At 48.4% G+C, this 25,302-nt stretch overlaps 1 protein-coding gene across 14 annotated transcripts in view; it reads left to right on the top strand.

Moving 5' to 3' along the window:
• EIF4G3 (eukaryotic translation initiation factor 4 gamma 3) overlaps positions 1-25,302 on the top strand; it is a 67,567-nt gene that overhangs the window by 1,203 nt on the left and 41,062 nt on the right. For 7 of the 14 annotated variants that reach the window (XM_063145268.1, XM_063145260.1, XM_063145258.1 and 4 more), the window contains 3 exons: positions 16,904-16,979; positions 22,351-22,494; positions 25,137-25,241. In XM_063145268.1, the coding sequence (XP_063001338.1) occupies positions 25,239-25,241 (3 nt within the window). In that variant the 5' untranslated portion in view covers positions 16,904-16,979; positions 22,351-22,494; positions 25,137-25,238. Of the gene's footprint in view, positions 1-16,903; positions 16,980-22,350; positions 22,495-25,136; positions 25,242-25,302 lie in introns of those variants that run through there. The other 7 variants (XM_063145269.1, XM_063145275.1, XM_063145270.1 and 4 more) reach the window with 4 other exon arrangements.

Below are 25,302 nucleotides of genomic sequence, written 5' to 3' on the forward strand. Positions count from 1 at the left end.
GGGCTTGTGGTGTTTTCATCAGTGGCCGCCGCTTGCTTTTCAGAGGATGTGTTCTTGTCATTGGCACAACAGAATCCGGCTCTTTGGTGCAGTTGTTTGTTTTGGTGGTCGCTTTTGTGCCCTGTTGCGCTTGTACTGTGATTAAAGCCACAGTCCCATTGGACGCAGAGAGGCTTGCTTCTGAGTCAGGCGTAGGACTGGGGTGCGAGTCTGTTGAAAAATCTCCTCTTGAGATAAAGCTAGGATTTGTTTGGTGGAAGCTGAAGCTGTGGGCTTTAGATAGCCAACTCTGTTCTTTGGAAAAGAAAGTGATGCCTTTAGGCACTTTTCTCTGGGGAAGACACTTGGGGGGTGTATTAAATACACCGAAACAGACACCCTAAGGAAAGGAGACATTCTTGCATGAAATGTGTTTTGATATTGCTGTTAGTCAAGGAGTCTAGTAAGTAAACATTACAGGGACCGCTTTAAAATACGATGTGCGTGAAAGAAAGGAAGGAAGGCGTATAAGGGGGTTGGGAACAGCGTGTCTTAACTTTCTGATACAGTCCAGTATCCTCTACTGCCTAGAAGGATTTTGGGTGGGGGATAAGATGAAAAGTTTTCCGTAGAAAACCAGTGAAGAGGTAACTGCTACCAGTGGGAATACCTAAATACTTTTGTGAACTGAAGAAAAGCTCATTCTCTGGATTGATGCCGATGGATGGTGTCCAGAAGTGCTGTTTTTGCTTTGTCAGCGAGGTCAGCTTCCCCGCTCGTAATGACAGCCGAATCTCTCTTTATTGTAGGCGCAAACTAACAGCTGTGCGATATTTACATAGAACTTATTTCTCTTTACAGCTCTGTGTGGCTTATCAGCCGGCGATGGAGGTAGGCACGTCAAAAACACTCTTAACATCTGTCAGATCTGTTGCTTTGCTTGACTGAACTTCTAACTGAGGAGAATGGCCTGTCGTCTTCGCTTGTCTGTAAATTGGTAGAACTCCTCAGGTTCTGGTGTGGTACAGATTTAATTCTCTGGAATTTCTGGGCAGAGTATAATCTATGGAGACTTCCTTTCAAAGAGCCGTGTAAATAGCACTCCTCTTAAGTGTGGTTGCCATGAGTAAAATTGGGACAAGGTGTCTAGTTTTGAACGGTTTGCCTAGGATTACAGCGGGGAGGCTGCCTCGCCTCACACATTTGGAGTCTCTGCCGGGTTGTTTCTGCCCAACTTCCTTGCTGGATTTTCTGAACACACTTTTCACTTTGTGTTTGGAATGAAACACCTTTGTACCTTGGTAGTTCATTGGCTTTGCTTTCCTGGCTTTGGAAAGCTTGCAAACCCTGCACTGGAAAATGCCTCCAGATACGTTAAGTTGTTTTTTTCCTATCTCAGTTGTGCCTTCCTTGCGCGTGTTATTGGAAGGAAGGAAGACCGGGTCCCTTTGTGATGACTTACTCTTGTAAGGAAATCTCTGGACATGCAGTGCTATCTCGCATGACAAAGCGTGCTTAGATCTTTAAGAACAAGAGCCGTTAAAATAAAGTAAAGAAAGTAGAGAGTGCGCTGGTAAAATATCAGAGCAGTAATAATACCGGGGACTAAGATAAGCTGGTTCTACTTGTTTTGGTTTTATTGAATGATATGTCTTAACCTTGCAGAACCTGGCCTAGTTCACACATAATGCTAACTAATGGTATGGGTTATGGAGTTCTGGCTTGCTGTATTTGTGAAAATGGCCGTAATAACAAACCGTTGTTGTGTTGTGAACTCTGGGCTGTTTAAACCATGAATTGTTATATGTGAAACTAGAACCGTGAGTTGCTCATGGGTTGTTTCACAAGGATACAGAGACGGTAGGCAAGAGCAATAATACATACTGGTACTACAGTGCTGCAGAGGCATTTGGGGTACAGGGAGGGAGCAGGCAGAGGTGGAAGAAAGGAAACAACCCAAGGATTGAGAAGGTAAACCACAGTTTGTGTGATTATCTGCCAGACAAACCCTGGGTAGGGCAACAAACCTTTGGGTTAAATAAACCATGAGTTAGCATGATGTGCAAACCAGCCCCTATGTCTGTTCTTGCTCGCTTTAACTCACTGTCCCAAATTTTTGCTCCTTCAAAATCCAGCTCTCTGATTTGGAAAAGGAAAGCCCTGTGAAGCTGCCTTGAACTTCAGAGCCATCAACACTCCGCTGTCTCGTTTTGTTTATGCTGTCGGGGGTGTTCCTACCTTGCAGGAGCCAGCAATTCCTTTCTTATGCTAGGATAAGCAGCCTACTTATCCTTGTATTTCCATCCAAAAGCTCTGGGGATTCTGAGGCTTAGAGTCTTTCTCCTTCTGCCGTAATGTTGAAGTAGGTAGGGTTGATTCAACTTCTGAACGGTAATACAAGCAGAAGAGCCTTCAGATAGAGGGACCTGAGGAACGGACAGTCGGTGTATGAAAATGAAGAAGGCGGAAGATGAGAGAAGCTTGAAAAATAATGGTTTTGGCAAAAATTGAACGTTTTCTGCAAAGGTGAATGCGCTGTAAGTTAGGTGAAATTTTCAACTTGTTTGAAATGTGTCTTGGAAGGTAGGTGGAAGCTATTTCTAATGGCCGTGATTACCTTTGTTGGTTGTTGAGATCTGTTTCAGTACAGCGTGCAATGGATTCTGTTTCACACATTCAGTATTTCTATTTTTTAAGGTTCAGATCCCACCTTATCAAAATTTCAAAGTGGATTCTAACAATATAACACAATAAAACAGCACAACGCAAACAGCCGAGGACAGCGCAAGTTCAGTAAAACTAACTAACCAGGAGCCAGTAGAAGAACCAGGAGGAAATGCTAGCATAAAAGGACAGGGTCTGATGCCATTAAAAGCTCGAGAAAACCAACGGATTGTGCTTGGTGCCGTGTACACATGCTTAGGAAAGGAATTGCAGGATTTGGGGTGCCATCACTGAGAAGGCCCTCTCTCCAGTAGCCACCCGCCTAATCTCAGAAGGCAGGGGCACCTAGAGAACAGAGTCTGGTAAAGATTATAGAAGTATAGCTTCCAAATCACGTGAGGTACTGGTTCCTCTCTATTCGGCCCTGGTTAGGCTTCATCTAAGGTATTGCGTCCAGTTCTGGGCTCCACAATTCAAGAAGGACGCAGACAAGCTGGAGCGTGTTCAGAGGAGGGCAACCAGGATGATCAGGGGTCTGGAAACAAAGCCCTATGAAGAGAGACTGAAAGAACTGGGCATGTTTAGCCTGGAGAAGAGAAGATTGAGGGGAGACATGATAGCGCTCTTCAAATACTTAAAAGGTTGTCACACAGAGGAGGGCCAGGATCTCTTGTCAATCCTCCCAGAGTGCAGGACACGGAATAATGGACTCAAGTTAAAGGAAGCTAGATTCCAGCTGGACATCAGGAAAAACTTCTTGACTGTTAGAGCGGTATGACAATGGAACCCATGACCTAGGGAGGTGGTGGGCTCTCCCACACTAGAGGCCTTCAAGAGGCAGCTGGACAACCACCTCTCAGGGATGTTTTAAGGTGGATTCCTGCATTGAGCAGGGGGTTGGACTCGATGGCGTTGTAGGCCCCTTCCAACTCTGCTATTCTATGATGATTCTGTGATGATTCTATGACCTTAATTGCCCATCTGGTTCATGTGGAAGAATGAGGTTATTGTGACGCTTTGGCCCAATCACTGAACAAGTTTACTCGCTTATTTTGTGACCTGTAGTTGTTTCCAGTAAGGGTGTTGCTGCATTGGATTATTTCTAATGGAGCAATACAGCTGCTTGTGTCTTGTAGTTTTACCTCATTTTTCAGTCTCTCTTCACGGTTACGGTGGCATCATTGTTGAATCAACATAACGAGGCCATTCATTCTTCCCTATCTCAGACTTACTCATCTATGCGTCATGTAGTGGAAAGGATAAAGTGATTGATTTGTATTGGACATATTGTCACAGGTGAAATGTCTGCTTCTAATGTTGTTTCCTCCCGTTCCTTCCAGGCCGTTCGAGGCATGGCTCCTTTCTATGGCCTTCTGGATTCTGTGTAAAACTTTGTGTTTTGAGCCTGCTCTGTGCCTGCAAAATGGTAGCTGATGGGCGTAGAGGAGAAAACCAAACTTGTGGCCAAATCATGGTCTGCAATAACCGATGCTTAGAACCCAGATAGTGGGCTTCGGTCCAAACATGTAACTGCTAAACCATGGCTTGGAGCTGTGTATCTGTTTTTGGTTTCCATTCTCCCAGTTCATGAGTTCATTCCCATCTCCGTAGTGCAGCAGCCTCTGGAGGCACAGCGATGGCTGTAACTATGGTTCATCAATTTCGACATTATGCCAAGCCATAGTTAAGCTTCCTTAACTGTGGTTTGGCAGGATGTCCGAATTGAGTGTAGCTGTTCCTTGCTGATGCAGTTGCTGCCTGATCTGTCCCCCACTCTAAATCCTGTCTTCTCAGTTGTAAGATTTCAGTCTTTTAAGCCTAAGTGCTCCGTGTTGGTTTACGATTTTGGGTTTTCATTCTTTCGCCACATAGCAGTAGTGTTTCTGCTTTAGACAGACCCATGGAGCAGCCGTAAGGGTTTCTAGAAAGACTTTTCCTTTTCATCCCTTCCTTGGTTTAAACGCCTGTATAAGCATGCAACTTTCTCCTTGGAATGACAGCAAGTAAACCCGCTTCCACAGGAGAAAGTCCCAGCATGCACTAGGACCAGGCACTTTCTAGCCTGTGAGGTTGCCGCTTTTGGGTATTGGTGTTCCCATGTGGATTGTACAACGAGTCCTCATTGCTTGGCGGTTAGCATTCCCTACTGCTCATGGAAGGCGCTATGTGTGTTAACATTTCCTCTGCTTGGCAAGGCTAGATCCTACAAGTGGCTAAATCAAGCGATCTTGTGGAGATCTTTGGACATCTAATTAATGCCAACTAGTTTTTGTTTGAGATGGACAGGCTTTGCCAGCACATGCTGCTTGAGTAGCACATCTTGCAAAAACTGCTTCGGCAGCTTTATGGAAAGAACTAATTTTGACCTTGCAAAACCGATAGAGTGAAACTTCAGGGTCATCGTCGTCTCCACACACACACACATTCTACCACTATGTTTCTCTTGGCCTTGGCCTGCTTTCAAGATACATTGGAGTTTGTCAGGCTCATAAGGAGTCTTAGATATCCATAACTGGAGCAATGAAACCACATGGGGATTTCTGTCCTACCACAGGGCCTTGTGGTCTCGTTGGGAAGCTTTGAGTTCTCGCTCTTTTACCACACTCACACACATAGTGGCGTCTGAAGTAAAGGCCTTCCTTCAAAAGCAAAATGGTGTGTTTTTAACTCCTCAAGATAGGGTAGTTAGCAAGCTTGATTTTAAATTGCTTTAAAGAGTGAAAAGAACATTGATCTAACAGGGTGGTCAAGAAATACCTTGTCACAAAGTTCGCTGTGATAAGAACTAGTAATGTGGGCATACTTTAGGGTGGATTCCTGCATCGAGCAGGGGGCTGGAATCGATGGCCTTATAGGCCCCTTCCGACTCTACTGCTCTATGATTCTATGAACGCTGGGTTTGCAGGAATCAGTCTTTGCTGTAGCGTATGTATGTGCAAGAGTGAATCGCAATTGGATGAAGGCTGTAGCAGGATGTCACTGATTCCTCAGCCATAGCCATTGGTGACAACCTGTCATTGTGGCGGTGGACAGTGGTGGTGGGAGGAGGACGCCGCCTTTTGGTCCCACACGATGAAGTCATTTCCTGTTTATCCATCACCCAGAATTGTCCCAATAATCTTTTCCTGGGAGAGCGGCGGTCCACCCAGGTAGCTTCAAAACCTTTCCCAAAGCCCTTGAGCTGCTACGTGAGCATTCCTGTTTTCCTTTTCTCAACTGACGATTCTGGGTGGAATTTCCTGTGTTTCTCTGCTAGACATTAAAAGTGAGCAGTAGAGCAAATAAGACTGGCAAGAATTCTGCAAGATGAACATCAGAAGAGCCCTGATGCTGGATCAGGCCAAGGGTCCATCTCTGCCAGGATCCTGCTCCCTCAGTGGCCCCCCAGCTTCCTGTGGGAAGCCACGAGGAGGACCTGAGTGCCACAGCACTCTCCTGCCCATGTTCCACAGCAACTGGTGGAGTTTTTGCCTGAAGCTTTCTCCCTGCTTGCATTTACTAGTGATGGAACTACTAGGCCAGGACAACCTCCGGAGTCCCGTCTTTCTCTCCTTCCACCCTACTTCAGATGAGCTCATGGGTAAACAGGAAGCATTCTAAGCACTGGCAGATTTCCACAGTTGCTGTGTTAATTGCTTCTATTGAGGTGTTGTTGTTGTTTTACTTTTTTAGAAGCACCCAGGTTTAGCATCACAACGTGGGAAAACTGATAGCCTGAAGCTGAGTCTTGAATTGCAGCTTTAATGGCCATCCTGTAATCAGCTGCTAGGTTGTGAAATCACTTCCTTATGGGCACGATCCCTGTTGATCTGGCGTATTCTTCCTAGGATTTGTATTAGTGACTTACTCAGAGTTGAGAAGGGACAGGGAGGACTCTTCCCTTGTAGCAGTGAGGACCTGAGAGGCTCACCCTGAGCAAACTCTAGGTCATGCTCAGACACTTCGTTGAAAGTAAGCTGGCTCTGGGCTCAGTTGTCTTGGAGCGGAATGTATTATTAAAAAAAGAAAGCTGGCAGGACGAAGATTTTTATTTATCTGTTATAGTCCTGGATGTTCTCTTGTTGGATACTGCGGTTCCATAACTGAGCTATTAGTTCAGCTCTCTTATCTATGTACTTGTGCTTTGTACAGAATTATTATTATTATTATTATTATTTATTTATATAGCACCATCAGTGTACATGGTGCTGTACAGAGTAAAACAGTAAATAGCAAGACCCTGCCGCATAGGCTTACAATCTAAGGCTTTTTGCTTTATTCACTGCGGTTAAAGCCATGGTTTAAGGTGTCTTCTGAACGGGGCCAATAGGAGACAGGGCAAGAAGAGGAAGGGGCTGCCAGAGATGCGAGGAGAGACGTGAGAAATCTCAGCCGCTACTGGTGCTTACTGTCTCGGCCTCTGAAGGGAGTAGGAACGGGGATGCAGAAAGGGGAAGGGAGAGCCAGGAAGCCGGGATTGTTAAATGGCCAAGGCTCGGACGACATTTGTGTTGTTAAAGGAGCGGGATCAAGGGGCAGAGAAGGAGGGAGAGAAGAGTGAAGAGACAGGAACTAATTTTGCCGAGGTGACCCAGACCAACCTGCCCCCCCCTCCCCTCTTCCCCTCTACCTGAGAACAGATGGAAATCCACCTCTGTGGCACAGGCAGTTTCCACACCTCTGTGTGACCAGCAGAGCCTTCGGCCCTTGCGAGGAACGCTCTTCTCCTGCTGCGGGGTGTGCGTGTGTGCTTTCCAAAAGAAACATCCCAACAGTCCCCCTCACTTTGGTGCCCGCATCACAACAATGGCCCCGTTCAGACAACACGCCATAAATTATAAAATACCTGGGTACAGTCATGGAAACAAATCTAATGAGAGGCGTGGTGTGTTTAGTGTCTTCATTTTCAGGTGAATTTTCTCTCTGGCCATAGCTAGACCAGGCCTATATCCCGGGATCGTCCCTGTGCACCCAAATTGGCACACAGGGGATCCCGGGAGCAGGCAGGGGCGACCCCTCCATTTGCCTGGGACAATCCTTAGGTCTAGCTAAGGTCTCTGTCTCTCAGAATCAAGTCTGCACCTGCCTTGATGACCGCAGTGGCCACTACTGCCTTTTGCTGTTTATTTATTTTACTAATTGCTTGCATGCCTTACCTGTTGCAGTTGTCTCTCTCGTCTCTTCTTTTCCCCGATCTGCTTTTGGTATTTAACACAAACTTGCTCGTCCAGAGTTCTTGCATTTGTGCTCTTCGGAACACAGCTTGCATTTGCTTCCTAAAAGTTAATTAATTGTTTGATTTATACACTGCTTTCTTCCAAGGAAATGGTGGTAAAGGCAGCTTAATATTTCTCAGGTGATTGCTCATTGTTTTGATCTGACCAAGTTTCCACCTTCCTTTTTGATTTGTCACTGTTTTAGAACTTCATTTGCTCCCATGGGAAGGCATAGACCCGGTTTGCATGTCGCAGGAGCAATAATTGGGTTGTATTTTTGCTCATGATTTGTTGCAGGGTAATTCTGGGTTGTTTAGCTCAGGAACTGTGGGGATGAGCAGAGCGTGCGAGTCACATGCTTGTCATTTCCACTTTCAGTTAACCCGGAACATTTCATGAAAGCTGAAACAGCGAAGGTGCGGAAGGCAGCATGGCCATTGCTCCGCTCTTTCTAAGCGATTCCTGGGTTAAACAGGAAGGCCAAAATAAGGGATCTGATTACTGTTTGCAAAATAAGAAAATAAGGTCGCTTGAAAAGGTTGCTTGAAAGGAAGGGGAGCATTTCGAATGCCATTGTACTGTAGACAATGTAATGGTACCGTGGATTATACCTGAAGTTTTGCAGGTCCCATGGTTACTGTTTCATGCCCTGATTCTGGCTCTTCTCAGAGCGCAGTGTTTCAGATGTTACCGGACTGATGAACTTTTGAAAAGTCTCCCTTAGAACCTGACACAATAATAGATCCTGGGAGCTGCGGTGCAGAGTGCCGAGCCATGGCTCGAAGAGAGTGCCAGTCCTGTTCGTAAGCGGCTCTGTGTGTTCCTTCATGTTAAAGCCCAAGACGGCAACAGGCTGGTTACTTCCGAGTTCCTTGCTTCCTCCTAACTGAAAGTGTTGGCAGTGAAAGAATGAAAGGAAGTAGCGAGATGTGCTCATACATTTAGCAGTGTGCAGTTATGCCTCTCTTGGTTGTAGACACCCATATAATTGCGTGGGCCTTGCTCTTAATGGGCACCCTTGGGTGTGAAGTCTAACGGGAACAAATCGGACTTCTGTGTCGCTTTGGGCATCTGTTTTGTAGCCATATCCTTTAGCTGGAAAGAACAGCTCTGTTTCTATGTGGTGACGCTTGTGGACCCTTTCATGTTTAGTTGTTTAAAGCATTATGTCAGAATTAGGCTGTGTTTACATTGCACTTTGCTTTTAAGCGGTGTTTAACTCTCAGGTGCTGGCGCTGTGCGTGCGGCCGAGAATGTTTTAATAATCCACCCAGAAGGGGGCTGGAGCGCAAAACACTTCCTGGTGTGAAGAAAAGGTCAACTGGTAAGGACTGTATGCATGTTTCCTGTCAGCTGCTTCCCTTACCTTGGGCTTTGTGGCTGGTTGCTTGGCGGGGAGGGGATGTTCAGTTCCTGGAATGTCAGTTTCTGAGTGGACCCGGAGCAGAGCGTGCTCTTCCTTTCAGGCTGGGCTTGCGGACGGACAATGCCTGCATTTCTGCCTGTTTGGAAGGCTGTGTGGTGCTCATGCAAGAGTCCCTTTCTGTCCTGCAGCTTGGCAGCCGAGGAGATGTCCCCTGAAGAGCCAGCCCCCTTGGTCTCCCCCCTCCCTTCCCCTCCCCTCCCCCATTCTCTTTCGGCTCTGCTCAGCCATTCAAAAGGCTGGCATTGACCAGAGAGACAAAGGCGTCTTTCAGGCCCTGAGCTTTTGTTAATGCTCCCAGTTTCTCTGCCTTGCTCCCTACTCCGATTGTTAGTACTCTAGTTCAGCAGCTACAGTGGCATTTTTGGAATGAATGTTGCACAGATGTAGCAGGCGTTGGTGTGTGTGTGTGTCTATTCCATTCATATTCCTGTGTGGTGCTGAAAAGGAAAGGCTGCTCCTAAATGGGCATTTGGGCGATTGTGCAAGGCACGGGCTGTCCTGGTCAATACCAAACCCCTCCATGGTGGAAAGGTGCTGATTTTAAGTAGCTTCTGTTGGAAACCATGTGCCTGCCCAGCATAGGGGTGCGGTGGGCTTGAAAACCTTTGTCTTTCTTTACAGGTTTTTTTTAAGCCTCTCCCCATCCCGGGGCCTCAAGCGATGACACTACTTTGAACTATTTTATCACAAGCAACCGTTCTGCCAGAACAGCCTTCCTCCACTTGGTGCCCTTGGACTACAACTCCCATCACCCACAGCCAGCCTGGCCAATGGCTACTACACTGATGGTGGATGATGAAGTGGTTCAAGTCATCCGGAGGGCACCAGGTTGGGGCAGGCTGTTTTAGCCGCTCGTTCGGGTATGCCTGCTGCTGGTGGGATGCCGTAATCCAAGGCTGACGCTACTTGGTTCTGTAGCTGACATCCAGTGGATACAACATCACTTCAGATAATGGTGTCAGTTGCATGGTTGATTCCCACAATGAAAGCTGTGTGGCTTTGCTCATGTGTTCAGTTGGCCCTTTCCCCCCTGCTATTTCTGGTGAGCTAGCAAGTACGGAGCGATGCTGGGGCAAAGATGTTCGTGCCATCCATCTGCTTAAACATTAATTGCCTGTGCGCCTAATTAATAAACATAGCCAGGACGCAGTTTGATCTTTTATGGTAAGCAGGTATTTAGCGATTAGGCGTGATCACTCGTGAGGAGAATTGCCCACGTTTCACAAGGTGCTGCTTCTGCTAGAATCCAAGGGGATAGAAGCGAATTACCTTGTGCCCAGTCCTGGATTGTGCAGTTGGGCTGACGGTCTTACTGTCACTATAATAGAGAGGATATAAATCCCTGAAAGGGAATTTAAAATGTCTGTTATGGCAAGCCCTGTTTCACGTGCGCTTGCTTTAAGCAACGCCTTCGCCCCACATGCCTCATCGTAAGCTGCTTCTTACAAGTGTCAGCAGCGGACCCCCTTGTATGAAATAGTAAAGTTACTAAAGAACCAGATTTTGCCGTTGCTCATTTGAGAGTCTGAACTACTAGAAACATATAAGCAGGGAGCATTAATTCAGGACAGAGCACTGAGCGCCAGATTGGGGCAAAGCAATGCCGTACAGAGCTGCTCTTTTCGCCTGGGCACATGCAATTCAAGAGTCCGTTGTTTTCATCTTATGCAACGGTTGATACGTTCGCAGAGGCTGTGGAATGAATTAAGAGGACTCTTCTGGAGCAGAGCATTTGGGCAGTGAGATTTCACGCAGGTTAATTTAAGCCACAGGGCTGGCAAAGAGTTCCCAGCTCCACGTGCAGCAGCGTCTCAGTTTCGACAAAACCTTGGACTGCAAAGGGACAGAAATGGCGTCACAATCACTGCTTAAGCTTGGAGTGTTTCGGGTGAAGGCTCTGCATTCGTTCAATCCGGAACAGGGAGCCTCCGCCCTCAGGTGGTCCCAATCCGGCCTGCCAGCTCCTGTGCCTTCTTGCTGATCAGGCTGTTTGGCCCGTGCTTCGTTGAGGCTTTTGGAAAGCCTCAGTGGGTTCCAGGAGGGGACTTTTCCAAACCTGATTGTTAACTCCCCCCTCAATAAATCACCCCCCCCCACTGCAGCCAGGTTTTTAAGAAGCCCCCGAGGGGTTTCACCCCAGCTTTAAATGCCGGTATGATCTGAACATCCTCTGACAGAGTTTCCTAGGACTAAAGCCTTTTCCAGTTAACAACTCATCTGTTCCTTGGTTTCCTAGAGCATCTTGTATTATGAGGGCCAGGTTTTAACCCATGTTCTTTGGAGATAGCCAGATTATATGTTCTGATCCCACCACGAGTTCTTCTTTACATGGGCATCTCTGGTCTTCGTCTGTTAGCTAGATTAGCTAAAACGTTGTTATTGCTATTTAGAAAAAAAATCCTGCTTTTTTGATAGTGGGGCTTAACTCTTAATTTCTAATTATGCAGTATAAGAACATCAGAAGAGCCCTGCTGGATCAGACCCAGGGTCCATCTAGTCCAGCACTCTGTTCACACAGGGGCCAACCAGCCATCGGCCAGGGATGAACAAGCAGGACACGGTGCAACAGCACCCTCCCACCCATGTTCCCCAGCAACTGGGGCACACAGGCTTACTGCCTCGAATACTGGAGATAGCACTTACGGCTTACGAATGCTGTAAATTGATATACTTGATGATCAGATTGCGTTGGAATGCGTAGAAGTTGCCTACACCCATTTGAATCGAAAAGATGCCTCCAGAATGTAAGCCTTGTGCCTCCGTATAAAGCTTGCTTGAATCCTGCTGAAGTCAGTATGGCTTGAGCACCTCTCTCTCTCTCTCTGCTGCGTTATGGCCTGGTCCCAGTGGCTGTTGGGAGCACACATGTTTTGGTTGAGTTTTATTTTAAGCGAGAAAGTGGAGTCTAAAATAACCTGGTAATAAAGGACATGTATATTCTTGCATCATGATTGGAGTGTTTTTCAGTTACTAAGTTGTAAAACTAGATTGCTAGCCTGGTGTACTAATGCGGCCTCTACCGTTCCCTCTTGCTGGCTGCAACACAGAGGCTGCGGGCTGGATAAGGGAGGCCCCAGCGGAACAGAATACGTCCCCTACAATGATCGTGCCATAATGTGACAAGATGAGCTCGTCAGCAGCGGTGGTCATGTTTGACATTTCAGTGTCGTTGGTTGAACCAGGCATTTCTGGGAAACTTTTTGCATTCTGACATGAGTTGCAGAGCCTAGAAGCCTTGTTCCAGAATGGATTTGTAAATGCAGGGCAAAGAGGGCATCAGTTGTTAAAAGTTTTTCCAGAACAGAAGAGAAAATACTTGTTATTATGCCCAACGCATTTCGGAAAGGTCTTTCCCTCCTCAGGGCTGTAATTGAAATATCATTGCAAAACATTATTAATGATTTAAAACACTCCTAACAATCTGTAAACATGTATAAAAGGTTATAACTAATATATTCACATGCATCAACAGCTTACAGCATTCGTAAGTCATAAGAGAGAGGGCCTTCTCGGTGGTGTCCCCCCCCCCCCCCAATTATGGAATTATCTCTCCAATGAGGGCCACCTGGTGTCAACACTGACTTCCTTTCCACGCCAGGTAAAAACTGCCCCTTTTCTCCCAGGCATTTGGCAGCGTAGAATGTGTTTTAATCATGTCTTGGACTATTCTTTGGGTGATTGTTTAAAAATCGTTTTTAGGTATGTGTTTTCTCTCTCTGTGTGTTACCTGTTTAAATGTTTTTACACGGGGGTTTTTCTTCCGTTTTCCCATCAGCTGTATCTGAGATTAGTTCCCCTTAGAATGTGCGCTGTATAGTTGGGTGTGTCTTCCTTACGTTTTGCACCAGCCCTTGCGCTCCTTTGTGAAGAGGGACCCTCCCTGGTACAAACTGGGTAATAAACCCCAGATCCCCTTATCGTGCGAGGCGAATAATGGCTAGTGTGAAGCAGAAGGTCCTTCCTACCCTAACCAGACGGTGCATCCAAACTTTCGATTTCCGTCTTGAAACATTTGAGCTTACGGGCTTACTTCAGGAATGGCAACTTAAAGGTGTATTGGCCATTGGTTCCTGTTTCCGGAGTTGCCTTTGTGGGAATGCTTTAAAATTCCTTACAAGGGCCTTGAGAACACAGGCTGCTTTGGGGCAGCTGTGTGATCAGAACCACTTTTCCATGGCTCCATCCTTCCTAGGTGGCACCAAAGGAAGGCAGGTGGGCAGGCGCCTCCCAGGTAAGCATCTCTCTGCCACCGTTGGTGGACCCTACGGATACTTGGAAGAGAAGGCCTTTCCGTGTGCTCCCCCACCCCGGAGATGCACTTTGCCCTTGGGTGCCTTCCCCAGGATTTGAATTAGTGCTGCCCCTGCATCCTGTGGTGCTGCCGTAATGCTAAAGTCAAGTGGGTGCAGTCAGCCACCTAGTCAGATCACCGTCCGAGCCCAGCCACTGCCCCCCTCCGAGTGGCTGCAGGCCTTTAAGTGTTAGAGCTGTGCGTGGCTTGAACCCACAGAAAAGCAGCTCCTCAGCTGTTGCGGCAGCATTGCGGAAGGGCCCCCAAGTTCCTCTTTCTTTGGCAACTTTACTAAATGTCTTCTGAATTGCGCAGCGCCAAGCACTCCCTGCTAAAAACTTAACCGTGGGTGATTTGTCTTCATCGCTGGCATAGCTTTGATTATGAGCCTAGAAATTGCTCCAAGGAATGGAAAACAGAGGAAGCCGGGCCGCGGTTGGCTGGCGTGGCTGCTTTCCATGTGGCTATAAGCAAGCTCATGGATGGAGAATACAAAGCAGGACCAGTGTGTGATTGGAGGGGGGAGTCGCTGTTTTTGTCCCCCCCCCCCCCCTTTTCCTGACTTGTTTGCTGTTCCTTAGTGTCGTGTGTCCACGTTTCAAAATACAGGGAACACGTGCTTTGCTCTGTCACTGCCTGCGTTCTGTGAAGTGATGCGTCACATGGTGGGCTCCCTATTTTTAAGACATGTGCCTATTGGGCAGCTCAGGTTTCTGTTCCTTGATGTTCAGAAAGCAGCCGGTCGCTCGGTCAGAAAGAGACTCGACTCCACGGGGCCGAGGGCTGATATGGGGCTTCCTAAATCAGCGGGAGATTGTGTGGGGTTGCACCGGAAAACGTGCCTCCCATCAGTGGGGCTGCTTGTGAGTTGAGGCTGGGACCGCGTCCCCCGTTCCCCGCAGGAGTTGGGCTTTTCAACACCTACGTTCTAAATCGTCTCGGGAGAAATGTGTGTTAGGTGAGTTTGCCGGGGCGTGAGTGTGTTCCCTTCTCTGCTTCCCTTTCTTTCTATCGACTTCAGATGTGGAACATGTGGGGTTAACGCTCCGCATTCTTTGGCAATGACGGGCATCTAAATTGGGGAAGCAAAGGGGGTGGCGCTACGCTTGCTCTTTTCCGACCGAGCTGGGAGGTGCTGCGAACTGAAAAATCGCCACATTGCTCTCTGCCTTCCTTAGCGTTGGGGCAAATCTGTGCTTGGTGTTCGTAGCAGCCGACCTGGCCCTGAATCCTTTTGTGACAGCCTCTGTGAGGACAGATCCAGGCCCATGTCCGAGCAGAATCTGGAAGAATTCTGTTGTTTGAACTCCTGTCTGCTGGTCCTGGCTAGCCAATGCTCCTGACCGGCCCGTGACGCTGGGTGGTTTATGCAGCTGTGTAAACAAGCCACAGGAGACTTTGGCTGGCTATCAAGATCTAAGGGACGTATTTTATTAACCCAAGGCAGCGTGTGGAGGTGCCAGAGGGGAAGGATTGGGCCTTTGCCAGGTAAGGCTGTGTCCGTGATGGAGCTTTGTGGAGATGTATCTTCCGTACTTCCGGAATGAGGAGCGTTTTATGCTCAAATAGGGGGAAATGCCCCAAGGGTTGCCGCTGTCTTGGGTCTGCTGTGCCAAAGAGGCAGCAAGTCGTGTGGTGTCTCCTCTTATGTGCTTCATGGGCGAGGGTGATGAGTTACTGGTCTCCCACACGTTGACAACGCTTTCCAGGCTTTAAATCCTTCGGGATGCGTTCTTTAAGTCCCCCTCATCTGGGTGTCTCGCTTGCTAACTCTCTCCTCAGAAGTTGTAGACCTGGTATTTTTTTCTTCTCCGCTGTGATCTTGTGGTTGGAATCACGTGCTGCAATAAGCAGTGGGCCTTTAAGAGGTGCTACACGGTTCCTTCTGTCATGGCGCAATCCTATGCATGTTTAGAGAGAAGGAAGTCCTATAACTCCCAGCATTCCCCAGCCAGCTATGTAGGGAGTTGTAGGACTTTTTTCTGTCTATAAACATGCAGCGGGTTGCACCCTCAGGTTCTTTCCCTAGATAAATCAACCATGTCTCTTTGATTTCCTCTCTCAGCTGTGTTGACTGCAAAAGATTCCCAATTCCAGTTGCGTGAGGTGAACTCCTTTTGCAGTCGGGCCTTTTAAAACGTCTTTGACCGATGCCGCTTGTTGTGGCTTGATAGAATTTTAAGTCAGAACGTGCGCAGAAGTGGCGTAACTTACAGGGACCTCGTGGGGGTCATTTCCTGGCCTTTTGGCTTCGGGTAGGAAGCTCTCCTTTTGCGCTTTTGAAAGGAATGAGCGTCAGCCAGTTCTGGTATCTACTGTCGTGGTTCAGCAGCTCTTGAACCAAACTTTGATGGAAGCAGTCTGTTACTGAGAGAAATTTTGATGGGATCTAAATTAATTAAGTTTAGGCAACGAGCAGAATTTGGTGGCGGGGGTGGTGGAAGATATTGCTTTCTCTCTCTTTGGCTCAGTTTGAAATGGAGTGAAAAAAGCCGTAGACATTCTTGTTTTCATTAGCCTTTTTTTGGTGCTACACTCTTTCATGTGGAATAGGCTGATGGAAGCCCCTCCTATGAGCCTGTTAGCAGGTTTCAGCCTGTTTTAAGAAGGAAACTGGTACCTTTGTAAGAGAGAGCTTAGTCGGGTCGCTAGGACTCTGTATTTGAATTCTGTGTTTAAAAACAAAACCGCAACAACTTTTATTAGCATCCTTCTGTGCCACTCAGAACCTTCGTCCTGCTACACGTACTTGGAAGTTTAAAGGCCGTGTCCTGGACTATTACAAGCACTTTTCATTGTGGATGTGGGACAGCCGATCGATGGCAGCCGTTCCTTTAAGCAGAATTGTCAGCCCTGTTAGGAAGTGGATTCCAGTTCCTAGAACTGCTTTTAAGGGAACTATTAAGCGGGGAGGGGAAAGAGCTAATCGTGTAAAACTGCCGGTGAGGAAATGTACTCTCTTTCTGCTTTGCGAGGAGTGCGCGCCAGGCCTCCCACAAAATAAAAATCTAGTGCTGATAAGCTGTTTTCCTGGGTGGCTGAGAAGGAGGTGGTTGTTGGTTGACAGTGAAATGGGGCTGTCTCGTTCCTGTTTGTTGAAACTCTTGCACGGTTCTCTCGGTTACTCAGCTTCATTGACTGACCTTACCGTACCTTGTCATACCTACGTGGGGGGGAGACGAGTTTTCTGAAATGGAGATTATTCTGGCGGCACGGTGGAAAGTGAGCTCCGCCTGGAGGTTGTGGTTTGTGGCGTTTGCAAGACACAAGAAATGGTCCCGTCCCTTTTGTGCCCAGCTGACTTTCCTTCAGCCTTGTGGTTTTTTCCCTTAATTTGCTGCTTTGCAGAATCCCCCGGGGACCCGTGCAGCAGCCTTTGGAGGATCGGATCTTCACTCCAACGGTCTCTGCTGTCTACAGCACTGTAAGTATCCGCAGGCGATTTTGCTCAGTCTTTTCGTTTGCTGAGTGCTTCCGATTGTTTTGAGTCCCCCCTTCTTCCTCTTGCAGCTCATCAGGCGGGCTCATCCTGCACGAGCACGCGGAGCACCCTTTCCCAGCCTGGTGCCATCCAGGGGTGGGGTGGGGGACTACAACTCCCGCCATCCCCAGCCAGTGCCACGGCCGACTGGGATTAATGGGAACTGTATTCCAACACACCTGGTTGGGAAAGGCTGCTGGTTGGGGAAAGCTTGTGGGGACGTAGTGCTTGGTTGCCTCTGACCATAGAACTCCTTGGGGCTAAGCGGGCCACGGCCCTCCTATTAAAATTAGCGTCAGAAATTCAGCTCTGTATAAAATGTTCTTAATTACTTTTTTTTTAAAAAAAAGGCAAATTTAGAGTTAGACTTCCTCAACAGATGGTACTTGCTTAAGGAGCTGTACTCGTTTAGAGCTCCTCCGCTCTGAATATCTTTGGAACGTGGGACGCGATTCAGGGGCAGGGCCGTAACTCAGTGGGTAGAGAGCCCCTACTTTGCATGCAGAAGGCCCCGGGTTCAATCTGCGGCAGCGTCTCCAGGTAGGGCTGCAAACCCTGGAGGTGCCACCGCTGCCCGTCAGCGTCGACCGTATTAGGCTAGGTGTACCCCAGGCTCTGGCCTCAGGGGAAGGCAGCGTCCTGTGTTCCTGTCCTGTTTGCAGCTCAGCTGCTGTCCAGACCGCAGCCCTGTGGGAGTCCCCTGTCACCATAGCTGCAGTTCCATTAAAATAGGAGTGAGCTCTTATGAAAGGCTGTCCTGTGAGGACAAGAATGAGTTCAGTGCTCTGTTGGTGCAGGAGTAGAACTTGGTACAGAGGCCTGTTCCTCAGTTTGGGGCGGACGGGTCCCTTTTTGCTCTGTGTGTGTGTGTGTGTGTGTGTGTGTGAGAGAGAGAGAGAGAGAGAGAGAGAGAGAGAGAGAGAGACTGCAGTTGCCTTTATGTACCCATGATGGATCACTGGTTGGGCGCCCAGGAGTTTCACACCCAAGTGTTGTCCTGTGCCTTCTTTTTGAAAGGATATTCCCACAGCTAAGTGAATCTTCCAGAAAAGAGATTATGAAGGATCAGCTGTTCCAGCACTGTGCATTTATACTGGGGATGTGGGTCAGGAGGCTGATCCGTTTCGTTGGTGTGGCTGCTGCCGAGGCTGCAAGAAAAACGCCTCACTTCTTTAAGATTTGTGCCAACATTAGCGAGCACAGAACCATGGCTAAGTAGCTGTTCTAATGGCCACCAATACAGCCCAATTTTAAATTGGTACCCTAAATTGTATCCTGTTGCCTCAGGGTCGAGAGGTTTAAATTACCAAGAGGGTGGAATAAGATACATATAAATCATTAAGTACATAACACAAAATCTTCAGCAGACATTGTTGTTTGGCTGCCTGTGTCCATATGCAAAGATAGAAGCCATAGAATAGTAGAGCTGGAAGGGTCCTCTTAAGGCCATCGAGTCCAACCCCCTGCTCCGTGCAGGAGTGCACCTGGTTGCTGGACCTGTGTGCAAAATTTAACATGTGCAATAGTGAGTGTGTACTGAAGGAGGAGGTACTCCACATGTCCAATTTGCACAGCTCTGAAGAATCGAGGGAAATGGTTAGTTAAGAGATTGATGATGTTAAGGAACTTGTGCCATTTAAACAATATTAAAGGAAGGCAAATTCCAGCTGGACATCAAGAAAAACTTCCTGACTGTTAGAGCAGTACGACAATGGAATCAGTTACCTAGGGAGGTGGTGGGCTCTCCCACACTCTAGGCCTTCAAGAGGCAGCTGGACAACCATCCGTCAGGGATATTTTAGGGTGGATTCCTGCATTGAGCAGGGGGTTGGACTCGATGGCCCTTCCAACTCTGCTATTCTATGATTCTATGAAACCTGGCAAGGTGGGAACTGCAAAGACAGCCACCAACTGCACGTGAATATTGTGCTGCAATAGCAAAGATGGATCTGTGTCCCGACTGGTTCTCCCCCCCCCCCCCCCCCGCCCAAGACGTCGCTTCTTATCTGCAAAGTGTGTTTAATTTCTGATCAAAGAGAGACAAGAGCTTGTTGCTTGTACTTGAAGCACGTTTATTTCCGGCACCACTCTACAAAAGAAATCAAACATGCAGCCTGTGAAATAAGATGTGTTAATTGGCATCGTTTGAAGAGGGAGCCATGACTTGTCTGTTAGGATGAAGTTGCTGCCTCCTGTCTTAAGCCTCGGTTTTGATGGGCCACCTTGATTCAATTGAAATCGGCAAGAGAGAGAGAGAGAGAGAGAGAGAGTCTCTGAGAGAGAGAGAGAGAGAGAGAGAGAGAGTCTCTGAGAGAGAGAGAGAAAGTCTTTCCATTGCGTTTTCCCCCCTGAAGAGCCTTTTCTGCATTTTCTCAAACATTGCAACAGCCCAGTCGGTGCTTTCACCAGCAGCAGCAGCTTTTCTTTCCCAACAAAAAGTGCTTGTCTTTCATGGATTAGTGGCCAGGTTTTCATGCAGCTGTTCTCTGACTTTGTAAAGCCAGGACCATCCCAGCAAGATTTGGTGATATGTTCCAAAAAAAAAAAAAAATTGAATATAGCTAGTGTGTCAATTTCTTTATCCCTGGGTATGGTCAGTAGAGACCCCCAGCTGCTGGGGTCCTATCCATCCCACCCTCCTGTGACACCGAACCCTTTAGGAGATAAGAGCCATTGGTGACTTTTGTTCCCCCCTTGGGCTCCAGACCCTTGGGTCTGAATTCCTTCTTCCCCCTTTCTCGCTCCGGTGGTCTTGATATTTCAAGGGCTGTTAACATTGCTGTTAGTGTAGAACGTAGAAGCGACCTTAACGGGGGAAATCTCTTCCGCTTTGTGATGGAACAGGAACACGCAAAGCTCTCCCTTTGGCCCAGTCTGCCTATATTTCCCGCAGGCAGCCATTTTGTAAAATACCAAAGGATGGGCAGCTGAAAAGTCAGCCCAGATCCACTCTGCTTAAAGATTTGCAGCTCTCTCCTCGCAGGGAAGTGGCTGTTTTTCCTGGCAAATGGTGTGGGATTAACTCATAAAAGTGGCCTTTAGAAATCCCACAGCAGTTACTCCGTCTCTTTTGGCTTCGTATCCGATCGGCCTGCCCTTCTGGGAAGGTGTTGGTTCAGGTGGGAGGAATTCTCCCCCGGCCAAAAAAAGAAATGCTGAATGAGAGAGTTTTAAAACACAACATCCAGGCCACTGCCTTCTCCGTAGCCTAGCTGGAGCATCTGATCTTGTACTCTGAACTTAATTTCCACTGCGTTCCAGCAGGTGAGAGGTGGGTGGGTAAGAGCTCTTGTGCCAGGTAAACACAAGCTCGATAAATGGTTATTTAATTTGCCACTTTGCACACTTCCATGTTACTATCAAAAGTATACGATTATTTTATTGCGGTATTCAGAAAAGGGTTTGAGTTTGCACTGCAGAAAAGGGTTTGAGTTTGCACTGCAGAAACTGCAGCTGAACCCATATAAGACAGTCCTCTGGTCTTGCTGTGAGGACTGATATGCCCATTCTTGAGAGGGGATGTCACTCTCCCTCTTTGCGGACAGGCTCACAGCCGTGAGGCCTCCTGAACCCAGTGTTGATTTTAGAGACCCAGGTAACAGCCGTGGCCAGGTATGTTTTCAGCTTGCTGCTTCAGCTGATTTTTTGTCAGCTGTGCCCCTTTCTGGAGGCTATCAAATTCTGTACCATTCTCTTAACACTGAGCTCATGAAACCTCCTGTTTATACACCGAATTAAAGCCTGTTTTTCTGTGTAAAAAGGGAAAACTGTAGAGGAGAGACATTTGACTTCTGAGGTCAAGTGTTGTAAGTATGATACAATAGGTAAAGCATTTATTATTGCAGTAAATGATGAATGTTTATGACTCTAGGGTCCAAACGCCATGGAGAGAAACTGTTTTGCCCAGTAATTACCGGCTTTACTCCTGGGGACCTTCTGGGCTGTTCGCCCACTATCCGGTGGACCTAATTCTGCTCTGAATTGTGGGCCTCATATTTAAGCATTCATGCTTCCTTCGTATTCTTGTTACATATGTTCAGAGAGCCAAGTAGACAAAAAATCATTACTTACACAGTTTCCCCCTTTGCCTGTAAAGAGATACAAAAAGCAGATTGACTGCATAACCAGAGGTTTTTGCTCTGAGGTTGTCCAAAAGCTTCATTTACCTGCACAGCAACGTGCATTATTTTGTTGGCGGCAAACAATTAGCACAGGGTCCTTGTTCAGGAAATACCTACTTTACAAACGTGACTTAAATCAGCAGTCTTTCCTTAGTGACTTTAGTGTTTTCTCCCATATATTCCTGCCCATTCACAAATCAGGATCAAGCAGGACGAGCAGGAACTTGTTAGCAGCAGGGCTGCCCTCCCACCCACCCCACTTCGAGAGATGAGCTTCTCCAACAGCTTCAGCTATGGGGCGGTATATAAATGCAATAAATAAATAAGCAGAGTGGCATCCATGCATTGAAACTTCCTGCCAGGAGAAATCCGTCGGGCCGCCCCTCCCCCCTGCAGATTTTAGGCTGAGATGGCTGACTTGTGGATCTCCAGGTGTTTGGGCCTGCAGCTCCCATCAGTCCCAGCTAGCATAGTCAGTGGGGAGGCACAGTGGGAGTTGTAGGCCCAAATTGCTGGATGGCCACAAGTTGTCCACCCCTGTGAAAAGGCTCCTCCTTCGCCAGGCATGTGGTGGCTTTTGTGCACATTGCTTGAGTGTTTTAGCTTTCTAATGCTGCTGCTGGTGCCGCTGCTGCTGTGTGTGTCTTAGATGATTGTTTTTACTGTGATTTTTTGCATCCCTTTGATGAAGTTTTATTGGGTCTAGCCCTCGTTTGCAATCGCTTCGAGTGTCCTTTTGTGACCAGAAAGCGGAATCAAAAAGTCATTTCCAGACACCCGCCTCCGTCAGATGCGTGAAGTGGATGGAGAATGTGGCCCAGAGCCATGAATGAGATTGCGCTGGGGAATAATGGAAGTTTGCAACAAAATCAAAGCACGTTCTGGCGACGGGAGCGCTGAAGACCTTCCGAACGTCATATGAAATGGATTGGGGGAGAGGCCCAGCCTTTGTCAGGGGAGACAGACGCACCCTGAATCTTGGTCCAGGCCTTGAAGCATGAGATCGAACTTGTTCTTTTCCCAGTAGTCCTGCTGACCTGGAATTGCTCACAGGTCAGAGAGATTGTGGCTGCAGGTGATACATTCCAGTAAATTTAAGCACAAAGACCAGTTTTCCTTCCCAGATGTGTAGTGTGAGCAAATAAGTGAACTTCCACAGAGGCAGCGTTACTAATCTCTGGTTTTACTAACAGTTTATCTCCTCACAGGTTACGCAGGTTGCAAGACAGCCAGGCCCTCCCGCCCCCTCCCCTTACTCTGCACATGAAATAGGCAAAGGGCACCCTGCCCTCGCTGCAACGCCACCAGGACATGCATCCTCCCCTGGTCTCACCCAGGTAAGATTGGGTGCCCGCCACCCATTTCTCCGTTCTTTGGTCAAAGTGCTCTTCTTGGATATGGTTTGCCCTTCTCAAAGCTGTTGGGGGGCCGGGGCAGGGGGCAGGGTGTGGGGGGGAAACGAAGGATATTGGCCTTGTGCTAAGGCTGGTTACGTGCTGCTTCCGTTTGCACTGCTGTTCTCTTGAAGGACAAGGGTAAAGGAAGCGGAGAGGAATGCCCTTCTCATCCACGTGCTTTCCAGGGTGTTTCCTACACACGCACACACCCTCACTTGGACGTTGCAGGGACGCCTCGTGTACCACATGGAACGTTGTTTTGCTAAGTGATGGTTTGGAATCATGCCTGTAAGCAAGTCATTGTCTTCTCCTACCAGAAGTCATTGCAACTACAATACAGCAAGTGCCGAGAGAGAAGGGGTTGAAAACGATGTTGTGTCCCTAATAGTTTAAACTAAAACAATCCTTTCTCCCCTCCCCCCCCCCCCCCGAATGTTTCCAAGAGAGGAGGAATGCAGTCAGGAAAAGTGGCAGAACGAGAGTGGGCAAGGAGAGGAGGAATGTTTCTCATTAGCGAAGGTGTGGAGGAAAAGTTATAGCGGCCCGTGGAGGTTTGGGGCAGCCGGCTTGCTGAGCACGAAGGCTTCCTTGGAAATATAATATCAAGGCAGAGTGTGGAAGTTTTTTAGAAAGGGAAGGAGACGGAGGGGCCTTGGCCCCTTCTGGGTTTCTGCAGTTTCTTGCGTGAGGCTGGAAGCACTGGTTCAGGGCTGGATTGTCTAGGACGTGAAATCACGTTTGGAACCTGCTTTTATTTCCGAGACAACCTCCAGACTTCTAAGTGTGATCTTGGACCCCGTTTCAGCTTATCATCCTAGATGGAGGAATTGCAGGGTGAGGAGAGGTTGAGCTTGCTTTCCCCAGGCCAGAGAGAGCCCTCTCGCCCTCTCTGTGTGTGTATGAGCCGCTCAAGCAGGTTCCCCTTCCCTGGTGGCTTTGACCTGTGCATCGTGTGGAAAGGGGCATGGCCCTCTGGGAGGTCAGCTTATAGGTCGCTGTCAGGGTTATGGGTTTATTTTTAATGAGGAGGGTTTTGTGTAGGCTTGTGCCTGTCAAGAGAGCCTAGGCAGAGAAGGTGGAGGCTGCTCCGAAAGCCATGGAGTGGCTGCTCTAGTCACTGTGGAAGCGCCAGAAATGGCCGGCCGGCCTCTCCCCAGCCCCCAGGGCAATTCCTGATGTTCCAGGAGAGGCATCACCCCATGATCTTGCCTCGGTTCCTGGCCACCACAGAGACATCAGGAAAAAGAAATCGCAGGGTTCCTCCTGCATGTCTAAACCAGGGTCTTGGCCACAGCGAGGTTCCTCCAAGGAGGCTGTTCCAGAACTGTGCCCCTTTCTCCTAACTTCTGGCCTGAACCTATTAATGGCCCAGCCTGCCCGGATGGCTGTTGCTGCCGGCCGAGCAGAGAGCTACGTTTGCTGGCCTTCTGGTTTCCGTTGGATTCTAAACAGGGCCGAGCGGTGCTCTCTTCACGCAAGGCCTTGGCCGCTCTTTGGCCGTTGGTAAGAGGCACTTCTTGATCCTCATTTCAGTGCAGTCTTTTCACTGATTGGTCCGGATGAGTTTGGATATTCCCCCTCTCCCCCTGTCTTCAGACATGTGAGGGGTGTGTGGGGGCGGGCGGGGGGGGCTACCCACGATAGGGGTTTGCTGCTTGCCAAGGGTGGGGGATTAACCTGCATTTCCAGGGCACAGCGCTAAATTTACGAAGGTATCCCACGCTTGACAAATGGCATTAAGAATGTATAAAAATCCTTGCCGTGCCTGTTCAATTCCCAGGATGTTATCACCAGTGCAATGTGTTAATCATAGGAAAGTTTCCCATTCACCTGTCTCTGATGATTGATAGTCTTTCTCTTCCCCTCCTCCCCTCCTCCGCCTTCATTTCCCCCGGAGGGACACCCCCCTTGCCTAAGCCCTGTAGTAACTGCCAGCATTAAATGTCCTGTGGACAGGCCTGGGCGGCACAGATCGATTCAGCTGCCCCTTTCATCCCCCGCCTTCAAAGCAGGAATACGCTTCCGGGAGAAGTGGGTGGCGGGTGTTGGGGGGGACGGTCAGAGGAGGCAGCTGGTTGACTTCGGGAGGACCGGTGGAAGCTGGCCTTCCGGGTGACAGCCCTACCTGCTGGGTGTGGCAAGACGTGCCAACAGCTCTTAGTGCCCATCAGTGTCCTGTCCCCCCAACCCATGCCCCCGTGTATTTAGAGTTCCTAGCTCTGCCTAAGAAAAATTCCCAGTCCTAGGGGGAAGAAGGCGTAGAAATGTTCCTGGAATGTTTGTGTTCATTTAGCACATGGCAGTAGAGGAGGGAGGGAGGGAGGGAGGAAGGAAGGAAGGAAGGACCCACCGTCAACTGGCCCAAGGGACAGGGGGACGGGACGCAGCTGCTTATCCTCCTGCTAGCCTGGTGGAAGGGAGAGAGTGAGCAGAGCTTTTACGTGGACGTGTGCCAGCCCTTGTCCCCATCTCCCTCCTCCCCTCCTCTCTCCCTCTGTCTCTCTCTCTTCCTTTCTCTCTCTCTCTCTGTCGCTCTCTTCCTTCCTCTCTTACTCTGTCGCTGTCTTTCACTCTCGCTCCAGCAGCCAGGAGGGAGGAGGGACAGAAGCTTTCCACCCCACCCAAGAGCCAGCAGTCTTTTTGAAGATCCAAGGGAACTGGTGCAAAGGATTCTGGGATGTGGGATGGTGAGTCACAAGAGGAAAAAGGTTCAGTGATGCCCTGCCAGGAAAGCCTGGCTCTTGTTTT

The sequence above is a fragment of the Elgaria multicarinata genome, chromosome 20 (genome assembly GCF_023053635.1).
Source record: "Elgaria multicarinata webbii isolate HBS135686 ecotype San Diego chromosome 20, rElgMul1.1.pri, whole genome shotgun sequence".
In the NCBI taxonomy this organism is placed as follows: Eukaryota; Metazoa; Chordata; class Lepidosauria; order Squamata; family Anguidae; genus Elgaria; species Elgaria multicarinata.